Genomic DNA, 22,931 nt, shown 5'->3' with positions numbered 1-22,931 from the left:
TCCAGTTTCAGCTCCATTCTCCACAATGAATGGAGAGAGGAAGAAGCTGATGTCACCACCTCTGTGGCCCCTCTCCCTATCACCCCTATCATTTCACCATTTTGCCCTTTACCACTCCTGCATCTATCTCCATAGCCACTGGGAATTCTATCATTACAGACCAATTCACTTGAACTTAGTAACACCACTTCTTTCAATCTGAGACTTAGTTTATCAAAATGTTGAGTTTCAATAGAGTGCAGTTTGTTTCTCCCTGTCTGGTCATTGGCTGTAGCCTTCTTATTTTCTTAGATTGCTCTGATGCTAAGAAACACTGATCTATATAGATAGCATACATGGGCTCAAGCCCAGTTTGTCTGGAGTGACAGACACATCAGCACTATTTGTTTGTCTCTCTAAAAGCAGCTATTTATCTTTACACTCTAAATTAGATAGCTCTCAGTAAAGCTAGTATATAACTTGGTTTAGCAAGTATTTTATCATATAATTTGTATATAAGTGCAATGAAATATAAATATTATATTCTCATGCAATACATAAATGTGTATTCCTCATGTGTATTCCTTAAAGCAAGACCTGTCAGACAAAACAACAGACAAACAAAGAGGAGCTGCATAGTCTGAGAAGAGCTTCATTGCAGTAGGAGCCATGGGGACATTCAGAAGTTGTTCTGAGGCGCCCTAAATTTTTATTTCAAATGGGTAGTCAGCACTGCTGACTTTATAAGCCTAAGCCGCTGTTACTTTTTTCCTTTAAGTATTTTTTTTTAGCAATATACAACTTGTGTAATTTTGTTTTAAAAAGGTTGTCTATCAAATTGTGCTAGTCTGGCCTTTGTTTATCAATACATAAAGCTCTAGGGTTTGGATGTTATCCAGAACTCTGCAGTGTTGCGATTACCCTATTTGTCAGGACTAATTATGCGGAACTGAGAACAGAATTTCTTTTATAAAAAGTAGCTAGTGATCCCACATTCTAATGGGAACTCAGAGACACAAAATTCCATATAGCTTCCTAAACATGTCTTAAGTAGAGAGATCTGGCACATTCTAACAACTTTTTCTTTCTTCTGTAATAAGGCAAAAGAAGTTGACAAAAAGGATGTTTTGGCCTTGGCTCCAGTATCATTTAAACAGATCTGAAAATGGTGTGAACTTAATTCTGATGTCTCCTAGAACATTATAAGATGATCAGGCTTACTGCTATGTTGACACTCTCCATCAAACCACCCATACTGGTGGTGGCAGTGGGTACACCCAGGGTAGACAGATCCACTGTGTATGGATGTCTGGCCCCAGCTGCTTCGCAACACACACTTTTTTTTTTTTTTTTTCCTGAAACCATCTATGTTAAACTAAATGCTGGATGTTTTCTTGGGAGTGGAGCATCAAAACAACACTTGAATTCTGCAATGATACATTCATTTTAGAAATAAATTTCTTTTCTATATGTATTGGTTTGGTTGTTTTTACATATGAATTTGTCCAATGGGTTGACTTGTCTATTTTATTTTAATTTTTAAAATATTATTTATTAATTTGCAGGGAGATAAGAGAGAAGGGGGGAGATAGAAAAAAAGAAATGGACATGTCTAAGCCCCTTTCCACAACAAATGAACTCCAGATGCATGTGCCACTTTGTGCATGTGGCTTTACATTTACAAAAGTACTGGAGAATCAAACCTGGGCCAAAAGTTTTTGGGTTTTTTTTTATGCAAATGCTGAACCATCTCCCAAATGAGGCTTATCTATCTTAGTAATCTATTTCCCTTATAGTGTAAAATTTTTGCCTTTTCTCCTCGGAAAGGGCAGCCTTGAACATTGAATGTCATTTCTGTGTCATTTTAACAATGCATTGCTCCATGGTCTGGCTTAAATGCAAGTACTGTATAGGGTTATTTTTAAAGTATTCTTTGAGTGTTGTTCTAGGTACTGTGTCTCCCTGAGTTTCTCTCAAACAGCTAGAGTACACTTTGCTTGTCACTCTAATCTTAAAGGTTCCAGTCCCTACATATTTGCTCACTAGGAAAGTCTCCGTTGTGTTTCAGAATACCTTCAGCTCTGAAATTTCACAGGTTGTGTTCTAAAGAAAGCCTTTTCTTTGAAGAGAGTTTTGGAATTCTCTGGTACTTGCCTCTCTCCCTCCCTCCCTCCCTCCCTCCCTCCCTCTCTCTCTCTCTCTCTCTGTCTCTCTCTCTCTGTCTCTCTCTCTCTTCCCCCATACTATGGAGCTAGGGATCTTGACCTTCTTCCATCTTTGCATAGAGCATTGGAAAGGGATGATCACATTAACCCTCCAGGTTTGCCTTCTCAAATTGTGGAAACTTTGCCATACTAGAAAGCAAGAGAAGGCACCTGAGGCTGAGTGTTATCTATCTTATGCTGTGGTAGGAGTATAAGGAAGTCAGAAATTTCTTAGCTGCTAACATCTAGAATTTAGGCATTTCAACACAGAATTTGGATCATGAAGACATGAGATCTTCCCCTTCATGGACTCATGATAACCTGAGATCTTGAAACTGAAGAACCTTTATTGAACCTTCTTTGCTTCATCTACCAGAGGGAATGGAATGAGATGGTTCTAGATAAAGTGACATATATCATTGCATTTCATATCAAAATTTGTTAGATTTTCTTGAGTAAAGCTTTGTTTTAAAAGCTGGATGTGGTGGTGCATGCCTTTAATCCCAGTACTCTGGAGGCAGATTAGGAGATTGCTGTGAATCCAAGGCCAGCCTGAGAGTATATATTGTGAGGCTCTACCTCAAAAATCCAAAAACCAAAAGAAAATTACTATATGCATTTAATATATGCATGCACACACACAAAAATTTAAATGATTTCCACTAGTTTTTTCTGCTTTGCTGGGATGTGGATGCATAGAGTTTCCCACTTGGTTATTACCAAAGTAGATCTTCTGTATTGTACTTTTGTATGTTTGTGTGTATAAGCATGCACAGGAACGTGTGTGTGAGTTCTTGTTTTTACTTATTTATATTTTGTGATTTTTTATTCTACTTTATTTATTTTAGAGACAGAGACAGACAGATAGAGAAAGAGAGACTGGTCACACTAAGGCCTCCAGCTGATGCAAACAAACTGTAGATGCATGTACCACTTTGTGCATCTGGCTTATATGGGTCCTGGGGAATCGACCCTGGGTCCTTTGATTTTGCAGGCAAGTGCCTTAACCATTAAGCCATCTCTGGAGCCTTATGTTTTGTATTTTTAATTACAATTTGATTCTTCTGTCTTCTATTTCCGTACTGAAACTTTCTCTTTTTTCTATTACCATGATGTTTGTGGTCATTTGAAACATTATTTTTTAGTACTGTGTTAAAAATCCATGTCAAATTCTCATATAATTATCACCTTATCATTCGCAATTGTGTTAATTATCTTTCCTCATTCAACTTCAAATCTTTCTCATTCTTCACATAAGAAATGACCTATCACAGAAAACTGTCCCTTTTAGATATTATGTGATTAGGCTTTATGGGAGTTTGAATAGATATTCCACAATAGATTCAGGAGTTTTATTTAAACTCCTTGGATTTCCATCAAACTGGCTGGAGATGTTCCATTGTGGGCAGATCATAGGGTCCAGCCATAATGTGTGTGGTGGATTTGAAATTCCAGTTAAAGATATGCAAAGTGCTTGAGCTTTGCCTGGAGTTCTTGACATGTCCTTGCTTGTGTTGGTATGTTTGGTGATGGCTTTTGTTTCCCCTCTCTGCTTGGTCCTGTGAAAGTAGAGTCAACTTCTTCTGCCATTATGGAACTTCCCCTGGATCTGTAATTTATAAATAAATTCCTTCATCCATAACTATGCCTGGTATGGAAGTCCATCCCAACAACTAAAGCTGACTGCTACAGGCTTCTAAGAGCTGTTGTATCTAGCCACTTCTGGCATTACATGTCTAAGGGCTTTCTGATGTCTCTGGGCCAGTGTGAGAGTTTGGACATCCTCCAGACCTCCATATTTAGACAATACTGTGTATTATTAGTGCTGTAGCTGGAGATGTGTGGGGCCTGAGGTTGCCTCCATGTGTGGAAGGATGTTTGGAGGGATGTGTGGTCTGACACTGTCCATCATATGTAGAGGCATCCTGCCCTCCCCCATGTGGTTTCCATTTACATGGCAAAAGGGGTTTGAAAACTTAGCCATGATAGAAGTCTAGATTCCTCTGTTGACTTCCCCACAACACCACTGCCAGAAGAGTAGGGAACCATAGTGTAGCACACTAAAACAGTGGTGTAAGTCTAGTTGCCTCATTTGGGCTTTTCCCAGATGATTGAGGCTGGGCCACAGCTTTCTTGTGGTAGTGTTCGACTTGAATAAAATGGTTATCTTCTAACAGTGTTCAGTCTCATTGAGCTGTTCCTTTCCTTTCCCTTTGGGTAGGGAAAGTGAGCCAGCTCCTAGGAAACAGCTTTTCTCATATTCAGACATACCACACTCTGATTCCCTCTTACTCATCATCTACCTCATATTTAATTATTTCCTACAGTTGTTTGTTTTTTGCCCCATTGTTAGATTCTATAAATGTCAAATTATCTTTTCAAATTGTGTTTTCCAAAGTTGTTTTTTATTTGGTTTATAGTTAAGTGAATTCAATGATTTTATGCACCCTGACATAATATTATCTTCCTCTCAGAGTTCTTCACTTCAGTCAATAGGTAATTGGCTAGATTTATTATTATGGTAATTTGTTCATGAGAACCCCTGTATGTTAGGTTCCATGATTTCCTTATTGTTTGAGTATGATTTCATCAGCCTTTATTCTTTAATTATGTCTTGACTAAGCTATATTTTCTCCACTTCAGAACTTTTCAGATGTTTAACTGGTGCTCAAGAGATAGGAAACACTAATATAAAAGAGACAATACATTGAACGATGTGATACATGAAATTTATCTTAAAGACCAAACCTTCCAGTTAAAATAATGCATTCTTTTCTGAGCTCTTATACATCTTCTCGTAGACATTGTTGCATTGTCATCAGGCCTTCACTATATTTTGGAGAAATCCAAGATTATCCTAATGCTTTCCCCTTAAAACCAGTTTGCTTTTTTTTTTTAATTTTTTTTGCTGTTGTTGTTCATTTTTATTTATTGAGAGTGACAGAGGGGGGTGGAGAGAGGTAGATAGGTAGAGAGAGAGAGAGAGAATGGGCACACCAGGGCTTCTAGCCACTGCAAATGAACTCCAGATGCATGCGCCCCCTTATGCATCTGGCCAATGTGGGTCCGGGGGAATCGAGCCTCGAACTGGGGTCCTTAGGCTTCACAGGCAAGCGCTTAACCACTAAGCCATCTCTCCAGCCCCAGTTAGCTTTTTTATATGAATGTTCTATGTCTCTTTATTCATAAACAAAACAAGCTTATATTTAAAAATAACTTAAGTGAAGGCAGAAATAGTGGTATATGTCTTTAATCCCACCACTTGGAAGGCAAAGGTAGGAGAATTACTGTGAATTTGAGGCCAGCCTGAGACCACAGAGTGAATTCCAGGTCAGCCTAAGCTACAGCAAGATTCTACCTCAAAAAAACTAAAATAAATACATAAATAAATAAGTGACTTAAATGAGAAAATGTTTTAGAGTTCATGAAATTATACATTATTTTAACCTGCAGATTAAATCTACCTTGTTTAAAGTAAATTTTCTTGTATAATATCTTTGAATAAATCATCTATTTTATCTCAGTGCTTCCTGTCTCTTGGACAGCATATAAATTTATTGTGGGTCACCTTTGTTACTATTGTATTTTCATTTTACCTCTTTACAGTTTAAAACCATTTTATTTTACTGCTGTTCATGGTGGCTAATGCCTTTAATTTTGCTATTCAGAAGTCTGAGGCAGGTAGATCACTGAGAATTTGAGGCCAGTCTGGGCTACAAAATGAGGCTCTGTTTCAAAAAAATTACCATTAATTAATTAATTAATCTTTGTTGTTGATATTTGGTTATTTGGGTCACCTCTGGGTCCAGTTCCATTGATGGTGAATCTTTGATTCCATCTGTGGGGTAACCTGAATTGTATGCAGCATCAGAAACCTGAAAGCTATAGACTTCATGAATCATCGCCAGTTCCCACTGCTCCATAAAGGTGGCTTTTCTGATGCTTCTGATGACAGCTGTGCATGTGTGTGTGTGTGTGTGTGTGTGTGTGTGTGTGTGTGTAAGAGAGAGGGGGGGGAGACTTGGCTTAGTCTAACCTTTAAATATAATTTAAGGAAACACTATCTGTATTTTTTTTTTACCCAACAAAAGTATTAATTTAGAATAAAGCTAAACACAATGCTGTCAGTATCCCAGGATAACTAACATAATGTGTCTTTAAATATATTTTCTCATATTCATACCTACACATTGAGACAATTGTTATCATTTCCAAGATTTAATTTGGTTCAAAGATGTAAGATTAACTCTAGGATATTGAAAACTCAGGTTTGATGAAGTGTTATTTGTTCCCATTTTAATTGCTAATTGAGCTCAGTTAGAAAATTTCCCTAAAGGAGTTGTAGCAGAAAGCTTTAGTTCCCAAGGGAGATTTCCTTCCCCAAGCCTACATGCCCATTCAAATTCTCCATTATTGAAACAATAGCCCTAACTCTAGAGTCAAATTACCAACTATAAACAACACAGTCATTGGTAAGAGCTGCCCTCCATTTGAAATATATCAAGCCCGTTCTGAGGATTAGGTTTGCTTTTGTTTTCAAAGGTTGTCTGCCTTGTGATAAAAGCTATTGTTTTAATGAAAAATGTTCATTTCTGACTAAGAAGCTGTGTGATTCTGAGAATATTTGATACACAACAAGCACTTGCACCAATTGAGCTTGTAACCCTGACTGAGCATGAGCTTATAACCCTGACTTAATATAAATTTAATATAACCATGATTTAGATATAAATCACAAAGATTACTCTGCCTTCATTGTAAAAAATACCAACAGTGGCACACAAGTGTCTACTGCATCAGCATGTTGAAAATCCCAAACTAATGTGTGGCCAGCTCCCAAGCTTAAGTCTTGTTCTGATGGCTATTTGTTGGCTTATTTCATCCTTTCAACCAGTATAGGAGATAGAGTAAGCAATGCCATTCTACCTTCATAACGGTACACAAGACATTGACCTCCCTTATTGTTGAAACCAAGCAACATGGACCTCGTGGCTGTGCCTAGATGTAATGCACACTTCAGTGTGAAGGAAGAAATCTCACCATGGACAAGTATAGCCCAGGCATTTCTTCCATCACACTGCAGTTATACCAGCCTTGGGTTACTTAAGAAACAGGGATCTGCCCATGGGGACACTATTTCTTTAAAAAAATATTTATTTTCAAGCAGAGAGAGAGAAAGAATGGGCATGCTAAGGCCTCTAGCCACAGCAAATGAACACCAGATCCATACACCACTCTGTGCACCTGGCTTTACATGGGTATTGTATAGAATATGGGTCATTACACTTCACAGCCAAATGTCTTAATCACTTAGCAATCTCTCCAGCCCTATGGGGAAGTTATTAAGAAAAAAAAAAAAAAAAAAACAGTCATTGATGATTCTGCCAAGCAGAGTGCTTCCACCACATCCCAAAGCTTACCTCATGTGCCTTGGGGTGAACTTCTGAATTACAATTTAACACAATCTTAGAATTTCTAGAGTTTGATCAAATATAAAGATGTAGGATTAATTTACGAATACTGAAAACCCAGGAATGAGCCTATAAAATACATCAGAAGCTATTAGGTACAAAAAATTGACCATGAGAATGAGATGAGGGAGGTAGGGAGAGATTGGGTCCACAGCTCCTTCCTGACCAGTCTGCACGGCTATAGTTACCTATTGGCTAATGTTGTGGTCTAGTCAATGCTTCTTGCTAGACACTGGACATTGAATAAGAGACCACAAACATGGCTTTCATTGAGTTTACAGACTCAGGAAAGACAGGGAAAATGTTCATGAATTATCTTATTGTACCTCAGTTCAAAATCATAGCTGTGTCATTCAGAGAGCAGGACTTGGATGGCATGACTCTTTGTGAGCAGATATGATCTTCAGAGCCTGACCTCACCCCACCATAGGAAGAACCCTTCACTGAGAAGTGAAGGACAGGCAGGGGCTTTGTACAGAAGGAAGCTCAGAGTAGTCAGGCTGTCTGAACGCAGGAGAAATCAGTGTGTCCTTATATAAAAAAAACATCATGGACTGGAACACAGAGCAGTCAGGCAGGGAGTCACAGAAATCTGAAGAACCTAGACAAGCAGAGAATTCCCTATAAATGGGAAACACACTCTGCATATCAAGAGTAGGAACTGGCCAGAGTGACTTGAAGATCCTAAGGAAATCAGGTACAGAGAATCCATGAGGTGATGGACTGACAGGCAGAGAGAAGAAACACAGGAGAGCAATGAGACAAACTGGTGGTGAGCCACAGTAGAATCTCCACCCATCAGCCTCACCCATTTCAAAATTATTATTACTTGAAATGTACTTTTAAGAAAAAATACAGAGATCCTTTACTCAGTTTCCCCAACATTAATATTCTGGAAAAGGGGAAGACATTAATGAAGCTGAACAGCTATTGCTGGGACAGACCCTATACTCCCACCTTCCTCACCCAGCCACCTACCTCTCCCACTGGGAACTGTCTCTGCAGGGTGCACTAGTGCAAGGTAGGAGCAAGCAGAGGGTCTGCAGGCAGAGCCAGGACCACCAGGAACACAACATGAACATGCACGTGAGTGGATGGAGCCGATTCTTCCGTGCCCACTCCCAGAAACCACGTTGTTTGCAGGTGTCTCCCCTGTAGTCCCACCTGCACATTTGTAATCCTAAAACTCTGCCCACCTTATTTACTTATTTATGTTAAGATACGTTCCCTTGTTTTATCAAGTGCCAGATATTCAAGTTGAGTTTCAGTCTGATTACTGCATTTATAAGATCTGCACGTTTTAACATTTTGATGATGTATCTGTGTATACCCTCCATGTGTGCAATAAAAATTACCTGGAACTCTTGTCTTGTCATAAATGAGAGAAAAAAATACATGCATGGATTTGTCCTGGGAGAGTGAGCAAGACAACAACAAATGTGCATTTTTAAATTTGAAGATACAACATGTGGATCCCTGAAGACCACAGACATGATGTCCCAGGAACAGAAATTCAGAGATTCTGCTTTTCCAGAGCAGGCTCACACTTCTTCCCACAGCATTCCCTATAGTCAGCTGCTCAATGATCTTCATGCTAGTCCTGAGCTACTGCAAAACCTATAACCTCAAAGACATTTGAAGTCCCTCAGAGAAGTAATGCGCTCTCTCCCCAGAGTCCTGTTCCTCTATTGTTGAAGTCACGCTTCATGGCTAACAAATTGCCTCATATTGGCATTGGAAAGATTCCATTAGCTATTGAAAACCCACAAAGTGTTAAGTCACAAGATTTGAATAGGTTGTTTTTTAATTTTTGGTTTTGGTCTGGAGGGGAAACTAGGGTTTCACACACAATAAGCATATGGTCTCCACTGAGGTACAAGTTAGTTTTTTTTTTTTTTTTTTATGATCTCAGACTTCAGACATCATGGCCTCATACTATTTTTGATACTTTTCAAAAACATGTATTTTTAAATTTTTTATTAATTAGTTTTGTACTCCGTGAATACAGTTAGTTTGGTACCCTTATTAGGCTCATCCGTGACCTACCCCCTCCCTCAGGCACCTCCTTGTTGAGGTATATGGGTCATGCATTCTGGAATAGCCCAAAGTTATGGGTAGGATAAATATCTCTGCATATCATGACCCAACATGTAGCTCTGACATTCTTTCTGCCCTCTCTTCCACAAAATTTCCATGAGCCATGTTGGGTTCATTTTGGGTGTGCTTCAGTGATGAGGTGTTGGGGGCCTCTGGGTCTCTGCATCTGTTTTCTTGGTGAACCAGGTACCAACACAAGGATGAAGGAGATCAACACAGAGAAAAATCAACTCCTACAAGTTAGTTTAAATAGATGTTCTAGCCCAATTCTCTTTATCTGCATTCTTTGGGCTTTCTTATAGCTGTGCTCAAGATCAGACTTATTTGGCTATGTAGAAGGAAGCACTTTCAAACACTTTGGTATGAGTTCTAATTCATTTTACACCTGAGATATGTTGGTGTCATCTGTGCTAGCAGGGTGTACTCTGAGAAAATGTTCACTTCCTTAAGGGAACACATGTTCTATTGCACACCCATGTTGAAGCATCCTAAGGCAGTTACTCAGGGGAGCCAAGTAGTAAGGAAAGCAGCATAAGCTGATGTCATATTCACCATAGCAGAGCACTCCACACTAGAGCCAATTTCAAGGTAGAAAAGCATATGACTTGAATATACTAAATATCAGATGAAATCTAAGGAGTAAATCACATTGTGCACAAAGTGTGAATAATGATCATTTTAGTTAAATTTATTTTCATTCAATATTTATATCCAGTGACATCTTATTCAACTAACCCTACTTTCTAATTATATTTTTATTTATTGTTTAACTCATGTGATTTTTAAAAATATTTTTAATATTTTTAAATATTTTACTTATTTAGTTGTTGGAGAGGGAGAGACAGCAAGAGAAATGCAGAAAAAGAGAGAGAAAGAATGGGCATGTTAGGATCTCCAGCCACTGCAAAGGAAATCCAGACGCATGCACCACCTTGTGCATCTAGCTTATGTGGGTACTGGAGAATCAAATCTGGGTCCTTGGGCTTCTCAGGCAAGTGCCTTAACTGCTAAACCACCTCTCCATCCATAAAAAATATTTATTTATTTATTTATTTATTTATTTATTTATTTATTTATTTATGTATTTATTTATTTATTTATTTATTGGACAGAGAAAGTGAATGGGTGTGTCATGGAGTCCAGCCACTGCAAAGAAAGTCCAGACACATGTGCCACCTTGAGCATCTGGCTTAAGGAGTCCTAGGCAATCAAACCTGGGTCCTTTGGCTTTTCAATCAAGCTCTTTGACCATATGATGTTTCCATTTATCATTTTATTGGTGGAAATGTAGTTTTAAGAAAGACTACAGAGATACTTTGCCCATTTGCCCCACTGGTAATGTTCTGGGAGGAAAATAGAGTATATTACAGATAGCATACTGGCATGAACCCAGTCAAGATGTAACAATTTTCATCTCCACAGTATCTCTCGTAGCACCCATTTTCCCTCATCTCCACTCTTCCTTACTCTTTAGCATCTATTATTTTGCTTCCACTTCAGAATTGTTATTTAAGGAATGCTCTAAAAATAAAATCTTATAAAATAGAACTTTGAGGCTTAAAGTTTTCTTTTTATCACTCAGCATAAATTTCCAACAATCCATCCAAGTTTCTCAGTGAACAATATATTCATTTTTGTTACTGAGCATGATTGTGCCACATGTTATTTGCCCTGTGAAGGAAATCTAGACTGCTTCTAGATTTGAACTATTATAGCTAAGGCCAGTACAAACATAGGTGTACAATTTTTAAGTGCAATTGCTGGTTTATATGACAGTTATGTTTGGTTATTGTTTCCTTAGGAAACTGCAAAGTGTCTTTCAGAGTGTTTGTATCAGTTCACTTTCCGATTGCCAGTGCTTAAGTGATCCAGTGTCTACAAATCTAGAAGTTTTTGATACTGTTCTCTTTTATTATACATGTTCAGAAAATATGCTCAAAGTGATTTGACGTAATGTTTAATTTGTCATTTACCTTGTAGTTAATACTGCTCATTTTTCAAGTGCTGTTTTCCCCTGTATCTCTTCCGCGGTGAAATGTCTGACTCTTGGCTATTTTATCACTGGATTGTTTGTTTACTGTTGAGTTTCCAAAGTTCTTTGTGTTATATATGAGAGACTTATGCTTGCCAGATGATGTGATTCATAGACACATTTCCTTTTGTAATAGCTTTTGTCCCATATTCTTAGCAGGACCTGCCACAGAGCAAGTTATGTCTTAATTTTAATGAATTCCAGTTGATCAATTTTGCATTCAATGTTTGGACTTTTGTCAAATCAAACAATTCTCTGTCTGTCTCTAAAACTCCCACATTTTCTCATGTTTTTGCCAAGTGTTTAATATTTTTGCATCCTGAATTTAAGATTTTGCTCATTTTTAATTAGTTATTATCTCAGATGTGGGACTTGGATAAAGTTTCCTCTTTTTAACCTTTATTGCTCCTGGGTATTCAGCACCATGTGTTGAGAAGGTTATCTGTCCTTTGTCCTTAGTCAAAAACCAAACTCATATTCTAATTACTGAAAATTGATCAGTACCCACTGTTTACATTGTTGGCTTTTAAAATAATTCTTAGGCTTATTATTGGAGCAGTTTACTGTTAGTAACTTTTTATTTTTTGCAACTCTATAGTAATTTGCTTTTCATGACCTTCATACATTGAAGCATTTTTAATACTTTTACATTTTAAATATTTCAATATTTTGAGGTATTTTCTCAAATGATCTCAAACTTGGGCTTGCCAGACATTTTCTTGTGTAATATACTTTTTACCCTATTACTAGTATTACATGATGTCAACATTACTGGTGGGTCACGCAATTGACTCCTTGATCATTTGGTTGCATGCTATCAGACCTTTCCACTGTAAGGTTACTTCCTTTCCTGTTCAGTTTTCTGGTTGCCATAGTCTAAAGTAAATTAGGAGGATGATATAAGCTGTAGTGTTTCTGTAAATGCCCTTTGTAAGTTAATGCAGTTCCTCCCAATTTCAATAATAAAGGCATGTTTCATTTAAATTAAGTATTTTCTACAATTCCTCAATGATCATATAATGTTTCCTACTTAATATGTTAGTATGTGGAGTCATAAAATTGATTTTTAATTTGACTGACCGGCTTTACATATTAGGAGTGAACTTTATTTCTCATGATGTATATTACATACAGTGTGCGGGTGTGTGTGTGTGTGTGTGTGTCCAGATGCAAAGTGCTTTTATTCAGTTCATTTGTGTCTGTATAATGAATCATATTAGTATGTAACTTCCAGGAAATATTTATGTGTTTGGCTATTAGGCAAGGCAGGTTTAATAGAATTTGATAAAACTTCTCTTGCTTCTATTTGCTGGAAAAATGTGTAGAATTGGTACTATTCTTTTTCTAGATGCTTATTTGCTTGTGAACCCATTTGTGAGAGGATAGTGTTTTTACAGGCTATGTACTTAAATGTTAAGGCCTTCTCTAGTAGGCACACATATTTCCTCTAGCATGCCTTGGTGCTCTTTATCTTTATAGCATGTATATGTTCATTCTGCCTAAGAGGTAAGATTCTTTGAACAGCATTGTTCATTTAGCAATGTTCAATGTTCTTCCCATGACACTGCCCTCTTTTTTTTTTTTTTTTTTTTTTGAGGCAAACCCAATAGAGTAGCCTTTTTTTGTTGAGAGAAAGAGAGAGAGGGAGAGAGAATTGGGACTCCAGGGCCTCCAGCCACTGTAATCAAACTCCAGACACGTGTCACCTTTTGTTCTTGTGCAACATTGTATGCAAGTGTCACCTTGTGCATCTGGCTTAGATGGGATCTGGAGAGTCAAACATTGGCACTTAGGCTTCCCAGGCAAGTGCCTGAACTGCTAAGCCATCTCTTCAGCCTCTCTTTTTCATTTTTGGCATTGGTAATTTGCTATCATCTTTTAATCTCCAATATCATCAAGATATGTATCAGTTATGGTAGGGCAAAATTGAACAGTCTTCAAAAATTCCTGCCACCTGTAATCTTCAACCGTGAATTGGATAGATTCATGGTCTTAATTAGCTGAAATTTTGGCACAAATGAATTTAGGACATCCTCACTAAGTAAATTGTTACTTGTTCACTTGAGTCCTATATGTGTAGCATTTTCTCTGGATGAGTTCAAAAAAGGAACTTAGAGGTTTGGAACAACAGAAGAACTTGGTGTACACTTGTGGTTTCAGCTAGGAAGCAGTCGTAAAGCAAGGAATGGGAAAGGTGAGGGCAACCCCTGGAGAAGAACCCGTGAGGAAATAAGCAGCCTTTCTGGCCATAGGAGCCAAATGCTGCCAAAATCTAACTACTGAATGAAGCTAGTATATTGTCCCCTAGAGTCTGCAGACAAAAATGCTCCCTGCTGGTGTTCTAATTCCATTCTTCTGACACCCGCTCTTCTGAATGTGTAACCTGTATAGTTGACCTAGAGAATTTTTAGATAACAATGGCTGTTTTCTTAAGTCTCTAGTTTTGTGATTCATCAGCTCTCATGCAGCAATATAAGACTAATCATTGGTTGTAGATCACTTCAGAGGATCAGCTCCTGGTTTCATTAACTGTTTTAATTGGATTTCCCTTTGGCATTTAAATAATTTCTAAAATTAAAATTTTCACTTGTTTGATCACTTTGATTTAAATTTTATTTTCCCTTTTCTAATTTCCTAAAACTGCCATTTACATTACTCACTATACTTTTTGTTTCTTTTGCAACATAAACATTTAATACTATGCATCTTCATCTGAGCAGTTTGTTCTATCTTATCCTCTGCATTGAGTTATTATTTATAACCATTCCAAAATATTTTAGTGACTATGCTAGGCCATATAATACATAATAACTATCTTAGTTGGCCTCCAAATTGCATTAAGTCAAAGTGCTCTAAAATACCTTTAAATATATTTTTAAATCCTATCTCATGTCTTGTGCAATTGCTATTGTGCTTTACATTTTGTACTGTATACTAAACATAAAATGTATTATTATAATTTTGCCTTTGAAAAGCTATTTTTTCAACTCAGTATGTATACACACCATTCAGCAGTGTTTGGATAAACACCAAATGAACACCCACCAGACAAAATATGATTTAATGGAAGATTAAGGGGATACACTCCAGTGCTCCCCGAAATGACTGTACTTGCAGCTTTTATTCTATTTCAGGCAGTCAAAGCAATGTGGAATCTGAGCATCTGAGCATAAGACAGATCACAAGTTTACATCAGATTAAATTATGAGTTGCATGTTTATGTTCATCAGGAAATCTTTGGAGAAGCTGTAGGTTTCCTGTCTTCAAGAAGCTCCACCCAAGGGCATAATCTTCCATGTGCCCAAGCTTAGCCTGTGCAGACATTAGACTCTTGCCAATTAGCTTGATCTCCACAAGTAAGATTCATTTACTGCTTTTCTAACACTTCAGTTTTTAAATTTTTGGCATAGGTGCAAGTTTCTGAGGAAATCAAAGGCTTTATCTTTGATGAACTTCCTTTGCTATTTCTTGTTGAGTAGAACTAATGCTAATGAAATCCCTTTAGTTTATATTTACTTGATAAAGTTTTTGTTCTATTTTCACCTTTGAAACAGTATTTTCACTGAGGTTCCCTTTTGACATTTCCTTCTTTTAGAAATTTAAAGAGTTCCTTTCATGTCTGCTTCTGTGCAAGTCTGCTATAAATGCTATCCTTGGTTCCTCTGCAGGAAACATATCTCTTTTTGTGCTCTATATACTTTCACAGTATTCCTTTTGCACCTACTATTAGTTGTTTTAATATGTCTAGACATATTTTATTGTTATTGTTGTTTTGAAAGTTCACTGTTGGTCCTGACATATCCTGATTTAGCCTAATGTTTGTGCTTCTTGAATCTGCTTTGATTTTGCAAAATTCTTAGCTACTTTTCCTTCAAATATTTCATCTTCTCACTTTTCTTTTTCTGGAGTTCTAATTAAAAGGATATTTGCTAGTATTTGCTACTTTTCCATGGTTCTTGTTTTCTTTGATCTGATTTAAACCTCTCACTTTGCCTTTAATATTAGAAAAATTTTAGTTGTCTGTTACATCATTTAGCAGTTCTTAGTCTGTGATCATTCTACTGATTTGCCTTTCGGTGGGACACTTCATCTTATGATGTCTTTGAGTTTCTTGTATTTCCTTTAGATTCCCTCTTAAAACTTTCATTGATCTTATTAAATCACATGTTTGATCTTTCATACTTTGTACCTTCTCTATTAAGCAATTATTATTATTAAATAATTAATTTAAATACCTTCTTTCATATATGATTCTGGTTTTACTGACTTCTTTGTTTTCTAAGACTGATATTCTTGATTTTGTATGCCCTATAACTACACTTGTAAGCAAGCCATATTTTATACAGTAACAGATTACTGGGATAAACATCTTACATGCTTGTAAATGAGTGTGGCTTTCATTTCCTAGAGACAGACTTTGCTTATTCAACCAAAAGCTGGGTCAGCATTAAAGAATGTCTTCTAGTTGCCTAGAGATTTTTGCCTTGGCCTTAGATCTTCCTTTATACCCTTCTTAGAAAACACCATTATCATCCACCTTGGCTATAATTACTGACTTTTCCTGATATTATGCTGAGCTTGCCAAATATCCCAGCCTCTCTTCCAGGGTATTTTTATTTATTATTTATTATTATTTATGCTATTTTTCTCAGTCTCTACTCCCCAAACTTGTTGAAGTTTTTTACCTCTTCCATAGTGAATGAGTCCTGTCACTTTTTTGATAATATATAAATATATTTATATAGTGTTTTGTGATATCAATCCCAAGGAAGCAAAGATTGCAGCCAGAATTTTGATGCCAGTTTCTATCTTTACTAATAATTTGGATTCGTTGTTTGTCCTGCAAACTTATATCTGATGGTTTCAAGAAAAGTTATTAATTCACTGCAATCACCATAGACAAATGAACAGGTTGCTTTAATTGGCCAGTAGTATTTTTGTATAATCATCACTGGGGAAAGACAAGACCAACAATAATGACTGACAGCCTCAACAGGAAGTAGGAGAGAGCAGTTTCCCATAGTAATGAATTAAGAGTTGATAAGCATTCACTTCATTCATTCAGAACATGCCCCATCCAGACATAGATAGGTCATAAAAATATTTACCCTAGTTCAATTTGAGATTTTAAAATTTGGAATAATGAGTCTGTGTCTAATCTTATGTAGTATATTTTTGATACTTAAGCAAGTCTTTTAGAACAGTTTCAGATTTTCAGAAAAATTTTGAAGACAACATATGTTTTTTGTGTACTTCACACCAGATTCTTTGCACTCAGTTACTATATAGATCATTTGAAAAACAAATGGCTTGCTCTCTATCATGGCTATAGCTCTCAGGATTTTCTCACTGATGGTGGTTTTGCACTAGTCTCCAGATTTTAAATTCCCCCTGCTTTGGCTGGATTATGACTTCCCATGCCTTCTGAGCCCCATGGCATTATCTCATGCTCTGTATCTCTCTAGATGCACTCCATTCTTTGGATTCTGGAATAGTGATTTCCCTTGTCATCTCATTTCTCATGGAGCCCAACATAGGTTGATTTTCAGTGTGTATATCTCTTTCTTTTTACAATAGCAAGAATAGCAGTACCCCAGTTTTTTTATTCTTTGAGGTTAAAACTAAAGTCCATGCCATTTTTATGTAATATCCACTCATGGTTCTGGCTCTTTAAATCCAACAGAAGGTACTATGCCTAATAAAAGCATAATGCTGCAGGTAAATGTCTGCAATTTAAAATGTAAATGGATCAAAGCATATGGACTATCCAGGGAAAAGATCCCATTAAAGCTTAAACGTTAAATTTTATTTTCAAAGGTTTTTCAGAGCTTAGTAACCTGAGTAGTTATTCTAAAGTTTCTTCCAGAACCTGATCTGAATATAATCATATTAGTTAATTGACTTTTTAAAATAATTAGTACACTTCAATTTTGCTAAGACTTACTTATTCTAAAAGCTATTACTTTGTGGTTAAACATGACTTGGAGCTTGAAGTAAAACCCAATTGACAAAAATTATCTTTTTACTTTAAGATATTCAGTGTCTTAACTTTTGAAATGATCATGAAAAGTCAATGATGAGGACATGGGTAGGAATTCACACTTTATATAATAAGAAAAACATATGGAATTCCCCTTTTAAATGGTATAGCATAAAAAGTACAAATATTTTTACCATACTCTCCTGTCTAAAAAAAATGGACTATAAAAAGTGAAAATGAATAACCTCTCAAACTTATAGAGAATATGATTTTGTTATTAATGAAGGAAAACATCCCTGAAATTACCCTCGATCAGTTTGAAATCTGAGCTTGCCTATTGACCTTGATATTAATTATGCAACATACAAACATATTCTAGCAAGAATACCTTATTCAAGTCATGACCTGTCATGGAGTGCATGTTAAAGTCCATCCCCTTATCAAGTTAAATGTTGTATTATTCCCTGTAGAGTGACCATTAAAATTCTTTACCAAGCCAAGGATGCTATAAAAGTACAGTAGGATAACACCAGCTTTTTTTCATTTTTCTGATTTGATATTGCTGTACCTGTGTTTTTATTCAATTATTGGCAAAATGAATTATATAAATTGGTTTCTTATACTATTTTTAATGAATGGAATTTGTCTTGATTATGCCACTGCTGCAGGTGACTATGTTGTCATGACAATATATTTTGAGTTGAGCAGAAGAATGGGATACTTTACTATTCAGACATACATTCCCTGTATACTGACTGTGGTTCTGTCCTGGGTATCTTTCTGGATCAAAAAAGATGCTACACCAGCAAGAACAACATTAGGTAAGCTGCAAAAGTAACTTTCCACCATCTTGTTCAAGATTAATGCAGAAGCATTCAGAAAAAACATTTTCATTTTGGAGACTTAGTTCAAATGTAAATGCATTTGTGATCCTTGTGAACCATGCATAGTTTCTTTTAAGTATCTGTTAGGTTTTCCTTTCTTTTTTTTTTTAAAAAAATAAATTTTATTCAATCAAATTATACGCTTACTAGAAGCATTGACAGTTTTCTTCCAAGAAGGTTTCAAACATTTATTTTTCATAAAATGTATTTTAGAACATATAAATTGTTCAAATATTTGTTACTGATTCACAACTAGAGACTGTGTTGTTTATTAGAAAAGGCTTTATATGTTAAAAGAGATAGTAGTCCATCTAATGGCCAGCAGTCATAATGAAATTGACAAGTTCACTGCTTGAGTCAGTTAGTTTTGGAGGTAAAGTTGTGTCATGGGACTGCTGTAATTTCTCATATGTACATAGTCTTGGGAACTTTGCTGTCACAATAGCAGTCATACTGCATGATTAGGTAATATTCTCAACCTTCAGCTTTGTATAAACTAATATCAGTTTTCCTTCAGTATATTTATTTATTTATATCACAGGCTGCCCTCAGCTCCAAAAATGGGTTGCAAGTATTCTTTTAGAAATATTTTTTGATTGAATTGCAAGCAGAAAGAGAGAGATAGAGAGAATGAGAATGAGTGCACCAAGGCCTCCAGCCACTGCAAACAAACTCCAGATGCATGCACTGCTTAGTGCATCTAGCTTGACATGGGTACTGTGGAATAAAATTCAGGTCATTAGGCTTTGCAGGCAAGCACCTTAACTGCTAAGTCATTTCTCCAGCCTGCAATTTTGAATCTTAATGAACATCCCTCCACTGGTTCCTGCTCTGATTCTGTGAAGGTTTCTCTTAGTTCTGTTTGCACATTGTCACCAGTAATACCAGAAAGTATGAAGCCAGCATCACGACCACTTGTTCCTAGTTATCTTAGAAGCACACTGGATCTTTATTGGTCTTGGCCATATATTTTGAACTTCCCTAAGGTTGACTGAAAATTCATATCCCTAGAACAAGATATTTAAACCACCACTGAGAAGTTCTAAGGCCAAGATGATGCATCTACCTTTTGCAGATTGTTTCACTTTAAAATGGTATAGAACAAAACAGTTCACCAGTGTTCCAAGGACACTGAACTATTTCGTGAGAATCTACCATATGCTGACATCTGTCACTGACATGAGTCTGTTTTCATGTACTAGAAAACCTGACTTGAAAAAATTTAAGTTCACTCATTTCAGAATTCTAGGGCACAAGGAACCTGAGGTCATGTTCTATCTTTTTAATATTTATTTTAAATAATATCTTTTAAATGTCCATTGAAATATGCCCCTTGCCTTATGTTATAGCTACAGATATTGTGCATGGAAAACATGCTTATTTTTCAATGGTCCTAACTTTTAAAAATTAAGATGGGCCTACATTTTTATATATTTTATTTATACCAAAATATGTTGCATGTTTTGGTGATTCTGCAAGTGTTAACATTTATGATAAATAAAAACTAATATGTGCTTATGCATGTTGGTAAGGTTTCCAACATACCATATTCTTATTCAAGGTCAAAAACTGTGAAATTTGTACTAGGAATAAAATGGAATATGAGTAACTAAAAGCTGACCAATATTTTTGTATGTGTATTATATAAATAATGTAAAGCATCAAAATTCTGTGTCAGCAAAACTGTTATACACCAACATCAGTTAATCCTGTGACTAAGCAAAACTTTCTCTTCATGTGGACCAAAAGTTTCTACAGGGCACACAGTTATCATAGGCCTATAGGGATGATGGTCCTGTAGTTAGAAGGCCAAGGGCTGTTTCTGTCATCCCAGTATAGATCCATTGAAACATTTCTGATAAAACCTCTTCCATAACATGCCACCCTGGCTATTATGCACTTTATTTACACTAAGGCCAATGATTCACTGGCAGAAAAAAGAATGGTAGCAAGACCAGGTGGAGGAAGACACACTGCTTCTCTCCCAATATCATCTACCATTTATTGTTTTTCTGGCTTACTGCATTTTCTCTTTGAATGGCCATTGTGTAGCCTCAGTGCTACTTGGGTAGCTGTTAATTTGACCCAGGGAATTTTCTTGGTTAAAGTTTCTTATTTTATTACAATTGTTAAACATATGCCTTGTGGTGCATCAATAAACAAAACTTGAGCTGGTTTATGAAATGCAACATCTAACCCTTTATTTTCTTGGAAAAAGACACTGCAATAAATTGAAGTTGAGGATGTGGAATCAGCACTCCTCTTATTGTCCTACAGCAAAGCAGCTGGCCCATCTCCAATGGAAGTAATCTCTTCAACTGTTGCAGCGGAAGCATCTTAAAACCAACTCACACTTCCTTCTGTGTGAAGTTGTATACCTTTCATATCCTTCGGCTATAGTTCCCTCTGTTAAATACACTAGTTAATTACTTTAAAGCTCAACTTTGCTCAAGTTCTTAAGACATGGGAAGAATGAAGCTAACCTCTCTGCCAGATATCATAGGCCAAGCCTTCACATTCCATACTTCCCTCTGCAATTATGTCCTCCAAACTATCACCAAAACAGCCCACTAAGCTCTGCATATAGCCTCATACTGCTTATTTCATCAAAAGTTTAAAATCCTTTCTTTTGCAAACCAGTTTCAAAAAAATCTCATGGTCAAGTTTATCACAGCAACATACCATTCTAAATGCTAATTTTCTGCAGTGGTTGCCTTCTTGTTTCTGAGACAAAATACCAAATTAGAAACAGTTTACGGGAGAAAAGGGTTTGTTTCCACTTAGTCTGAAGGAAGTTTTCAGATCTCTAGACAGTTCCACAAGGACCGTGGGCAAGTTCTGCATGGGAGCATACTCCAGAAACTATGGCACTCTTTCTTCAGGCCACTCTTAGGAGGCCTGCCTCCAACCTCACTCCCTTTCCAGATTATTCTTTATGTCCCACGTGTGCTGCCTAAAGTAAGATGGTTTCAACTGCATTATATGATTCTGAGCCTGCCAACTCAAAAGCCTCAGTCCAAAGAGACAGAACTTACCACTGATCTTTGAGAATGGAAAACAGAATATTGATTTTTAAAAAGTCTCTCCATAGAAGCAGCTCTGCTAAGTATAGAAATTTTAGCAATGAACAATAAAATGACCATTCTTTTCAACAGTTATTCATTCACTGAAACTAGTGTCTCACAAGTTTTCCTGTAGTCCCCAAGTCCACTAACTAAAATATAACTTATGAATTGTAGAATTATTTAATCTTTTATGTTGATTTTGATAGTAAGAAATTGTCTTTCCTTGCTGTGATTTGCATAGGCAAGTAATGCTATGAGACTGAGTATAGATGCTTTTTGCTAAAAATAACCCCTTCAGAAAGAAGAAGTCACCTCAAGTCCAGATCTTTCATTACATATTACAGTGTGCTTGATCTGTGCTTGGCATTTTATTATTTGGTTTGTTTGACAACAAAGCTTTGTTTACTAGAGATTTACTAGAGATTAAAGAGTGAGATTATCTCCTAGTATTAGTTTTGCATTTTATAAAAAATGCATGGTAGGTTTAACAAACCAGAAACAAAGAAAAATTTAGTGTCTGTTATTGGAATTATATCCTCAAATATTGGGTTTCATTACACAACTTAAGAATATGAGAATAGCTGGAGATCAAGCAAACAGAGGTGATAGAATTACCCAACCAGCTAGGTTATAATAATGTTCAGGTAGAAGAGAGGAAATTGTTCATTACTGCTAAATTATTTGTTAAGACACAAAAAAAGCTGTGCCTAGAATTAAGGGGTGCTCTAGATCTTTGTATATAAAGCTTTAACTAAGCCAAGGACAAGCATTGGTTCATTGTCTGTCCAAAGGAAGCATTCACTGCTCTTTAAAAAGCATAGCACAGCCTGAACTTCTTATAACATATTATCCACAATACTGAATATGAAGTAAAAATTACTGAGATATTCTAGAAAGGAAGAAAATGTGGCCAGGACTTAATAGAAATAAATATAACTTTGATACTGAATCAGAAAGTGAGAGCCTTAAAACAGGTTTTATGTGATAGATTTAAAGAGACAATGAAATAAACCTAATGAAATGAGATAGGTTACTTCATCAGAGAAATTATAGAAAAAGGAATTCTATGGCAAAATGCACAGTAGCTGAATGGATAAATTCATATTTAGACTAAGAGAAATTGAAGCTGGCAGAAAAAAGGCTATGTTAAATTGAAGATCATCACATCCAATGTGCCCAGGCTGAGGAACAGAGGATAAAAAGATTCAAAAGATTGAGC

The 22,931-nt window shown here is 36.4% G+C and overlaps 1 protein-coding gene across 1 annotated transcript in view; it reads left to right on the top strand.

Moving 5' to 3' along the window:
• Window positions 1-22,931, top strand: part of Gabrg3 (gamma-aminobutyric acid type A receptor subunit gamma3) — a 612,827-nt gene that overhangs the window by 576,410 nt on the left and 13,486 nt on the right. The window contains exon 7 of the mRNA XM_045146493.1: window positions 18,432-18,584. Within this exon, the coding sequence (XP_045002428.1) occupies window positions 18,432-18,584 (153 nt within the window). The remainder of the gene's footprint in view (window positions 1-18,431; window positions 18,585-22,931) is intronic.

Source organism: Jaculus jaculus, chromosome 3 (genome assembly GCF_020740685.1).
Source record: "Jaculus jaculus isolate mJacJac1 chromosome 3, mJacJac1.mat.Y.cur, whole genome shotgun sequence".
In the NCBI taxonomy this organism is placed as follows: domain Eukaryota; kingdom Metazoa; phylum Chordata; class Mammalia; order Rodentia; family Dipodidae; genus Jaculus; species Jaculus jaculus.
This window is presented reverse-complemented; position numbering and strand designations above follow the sequence as displayed.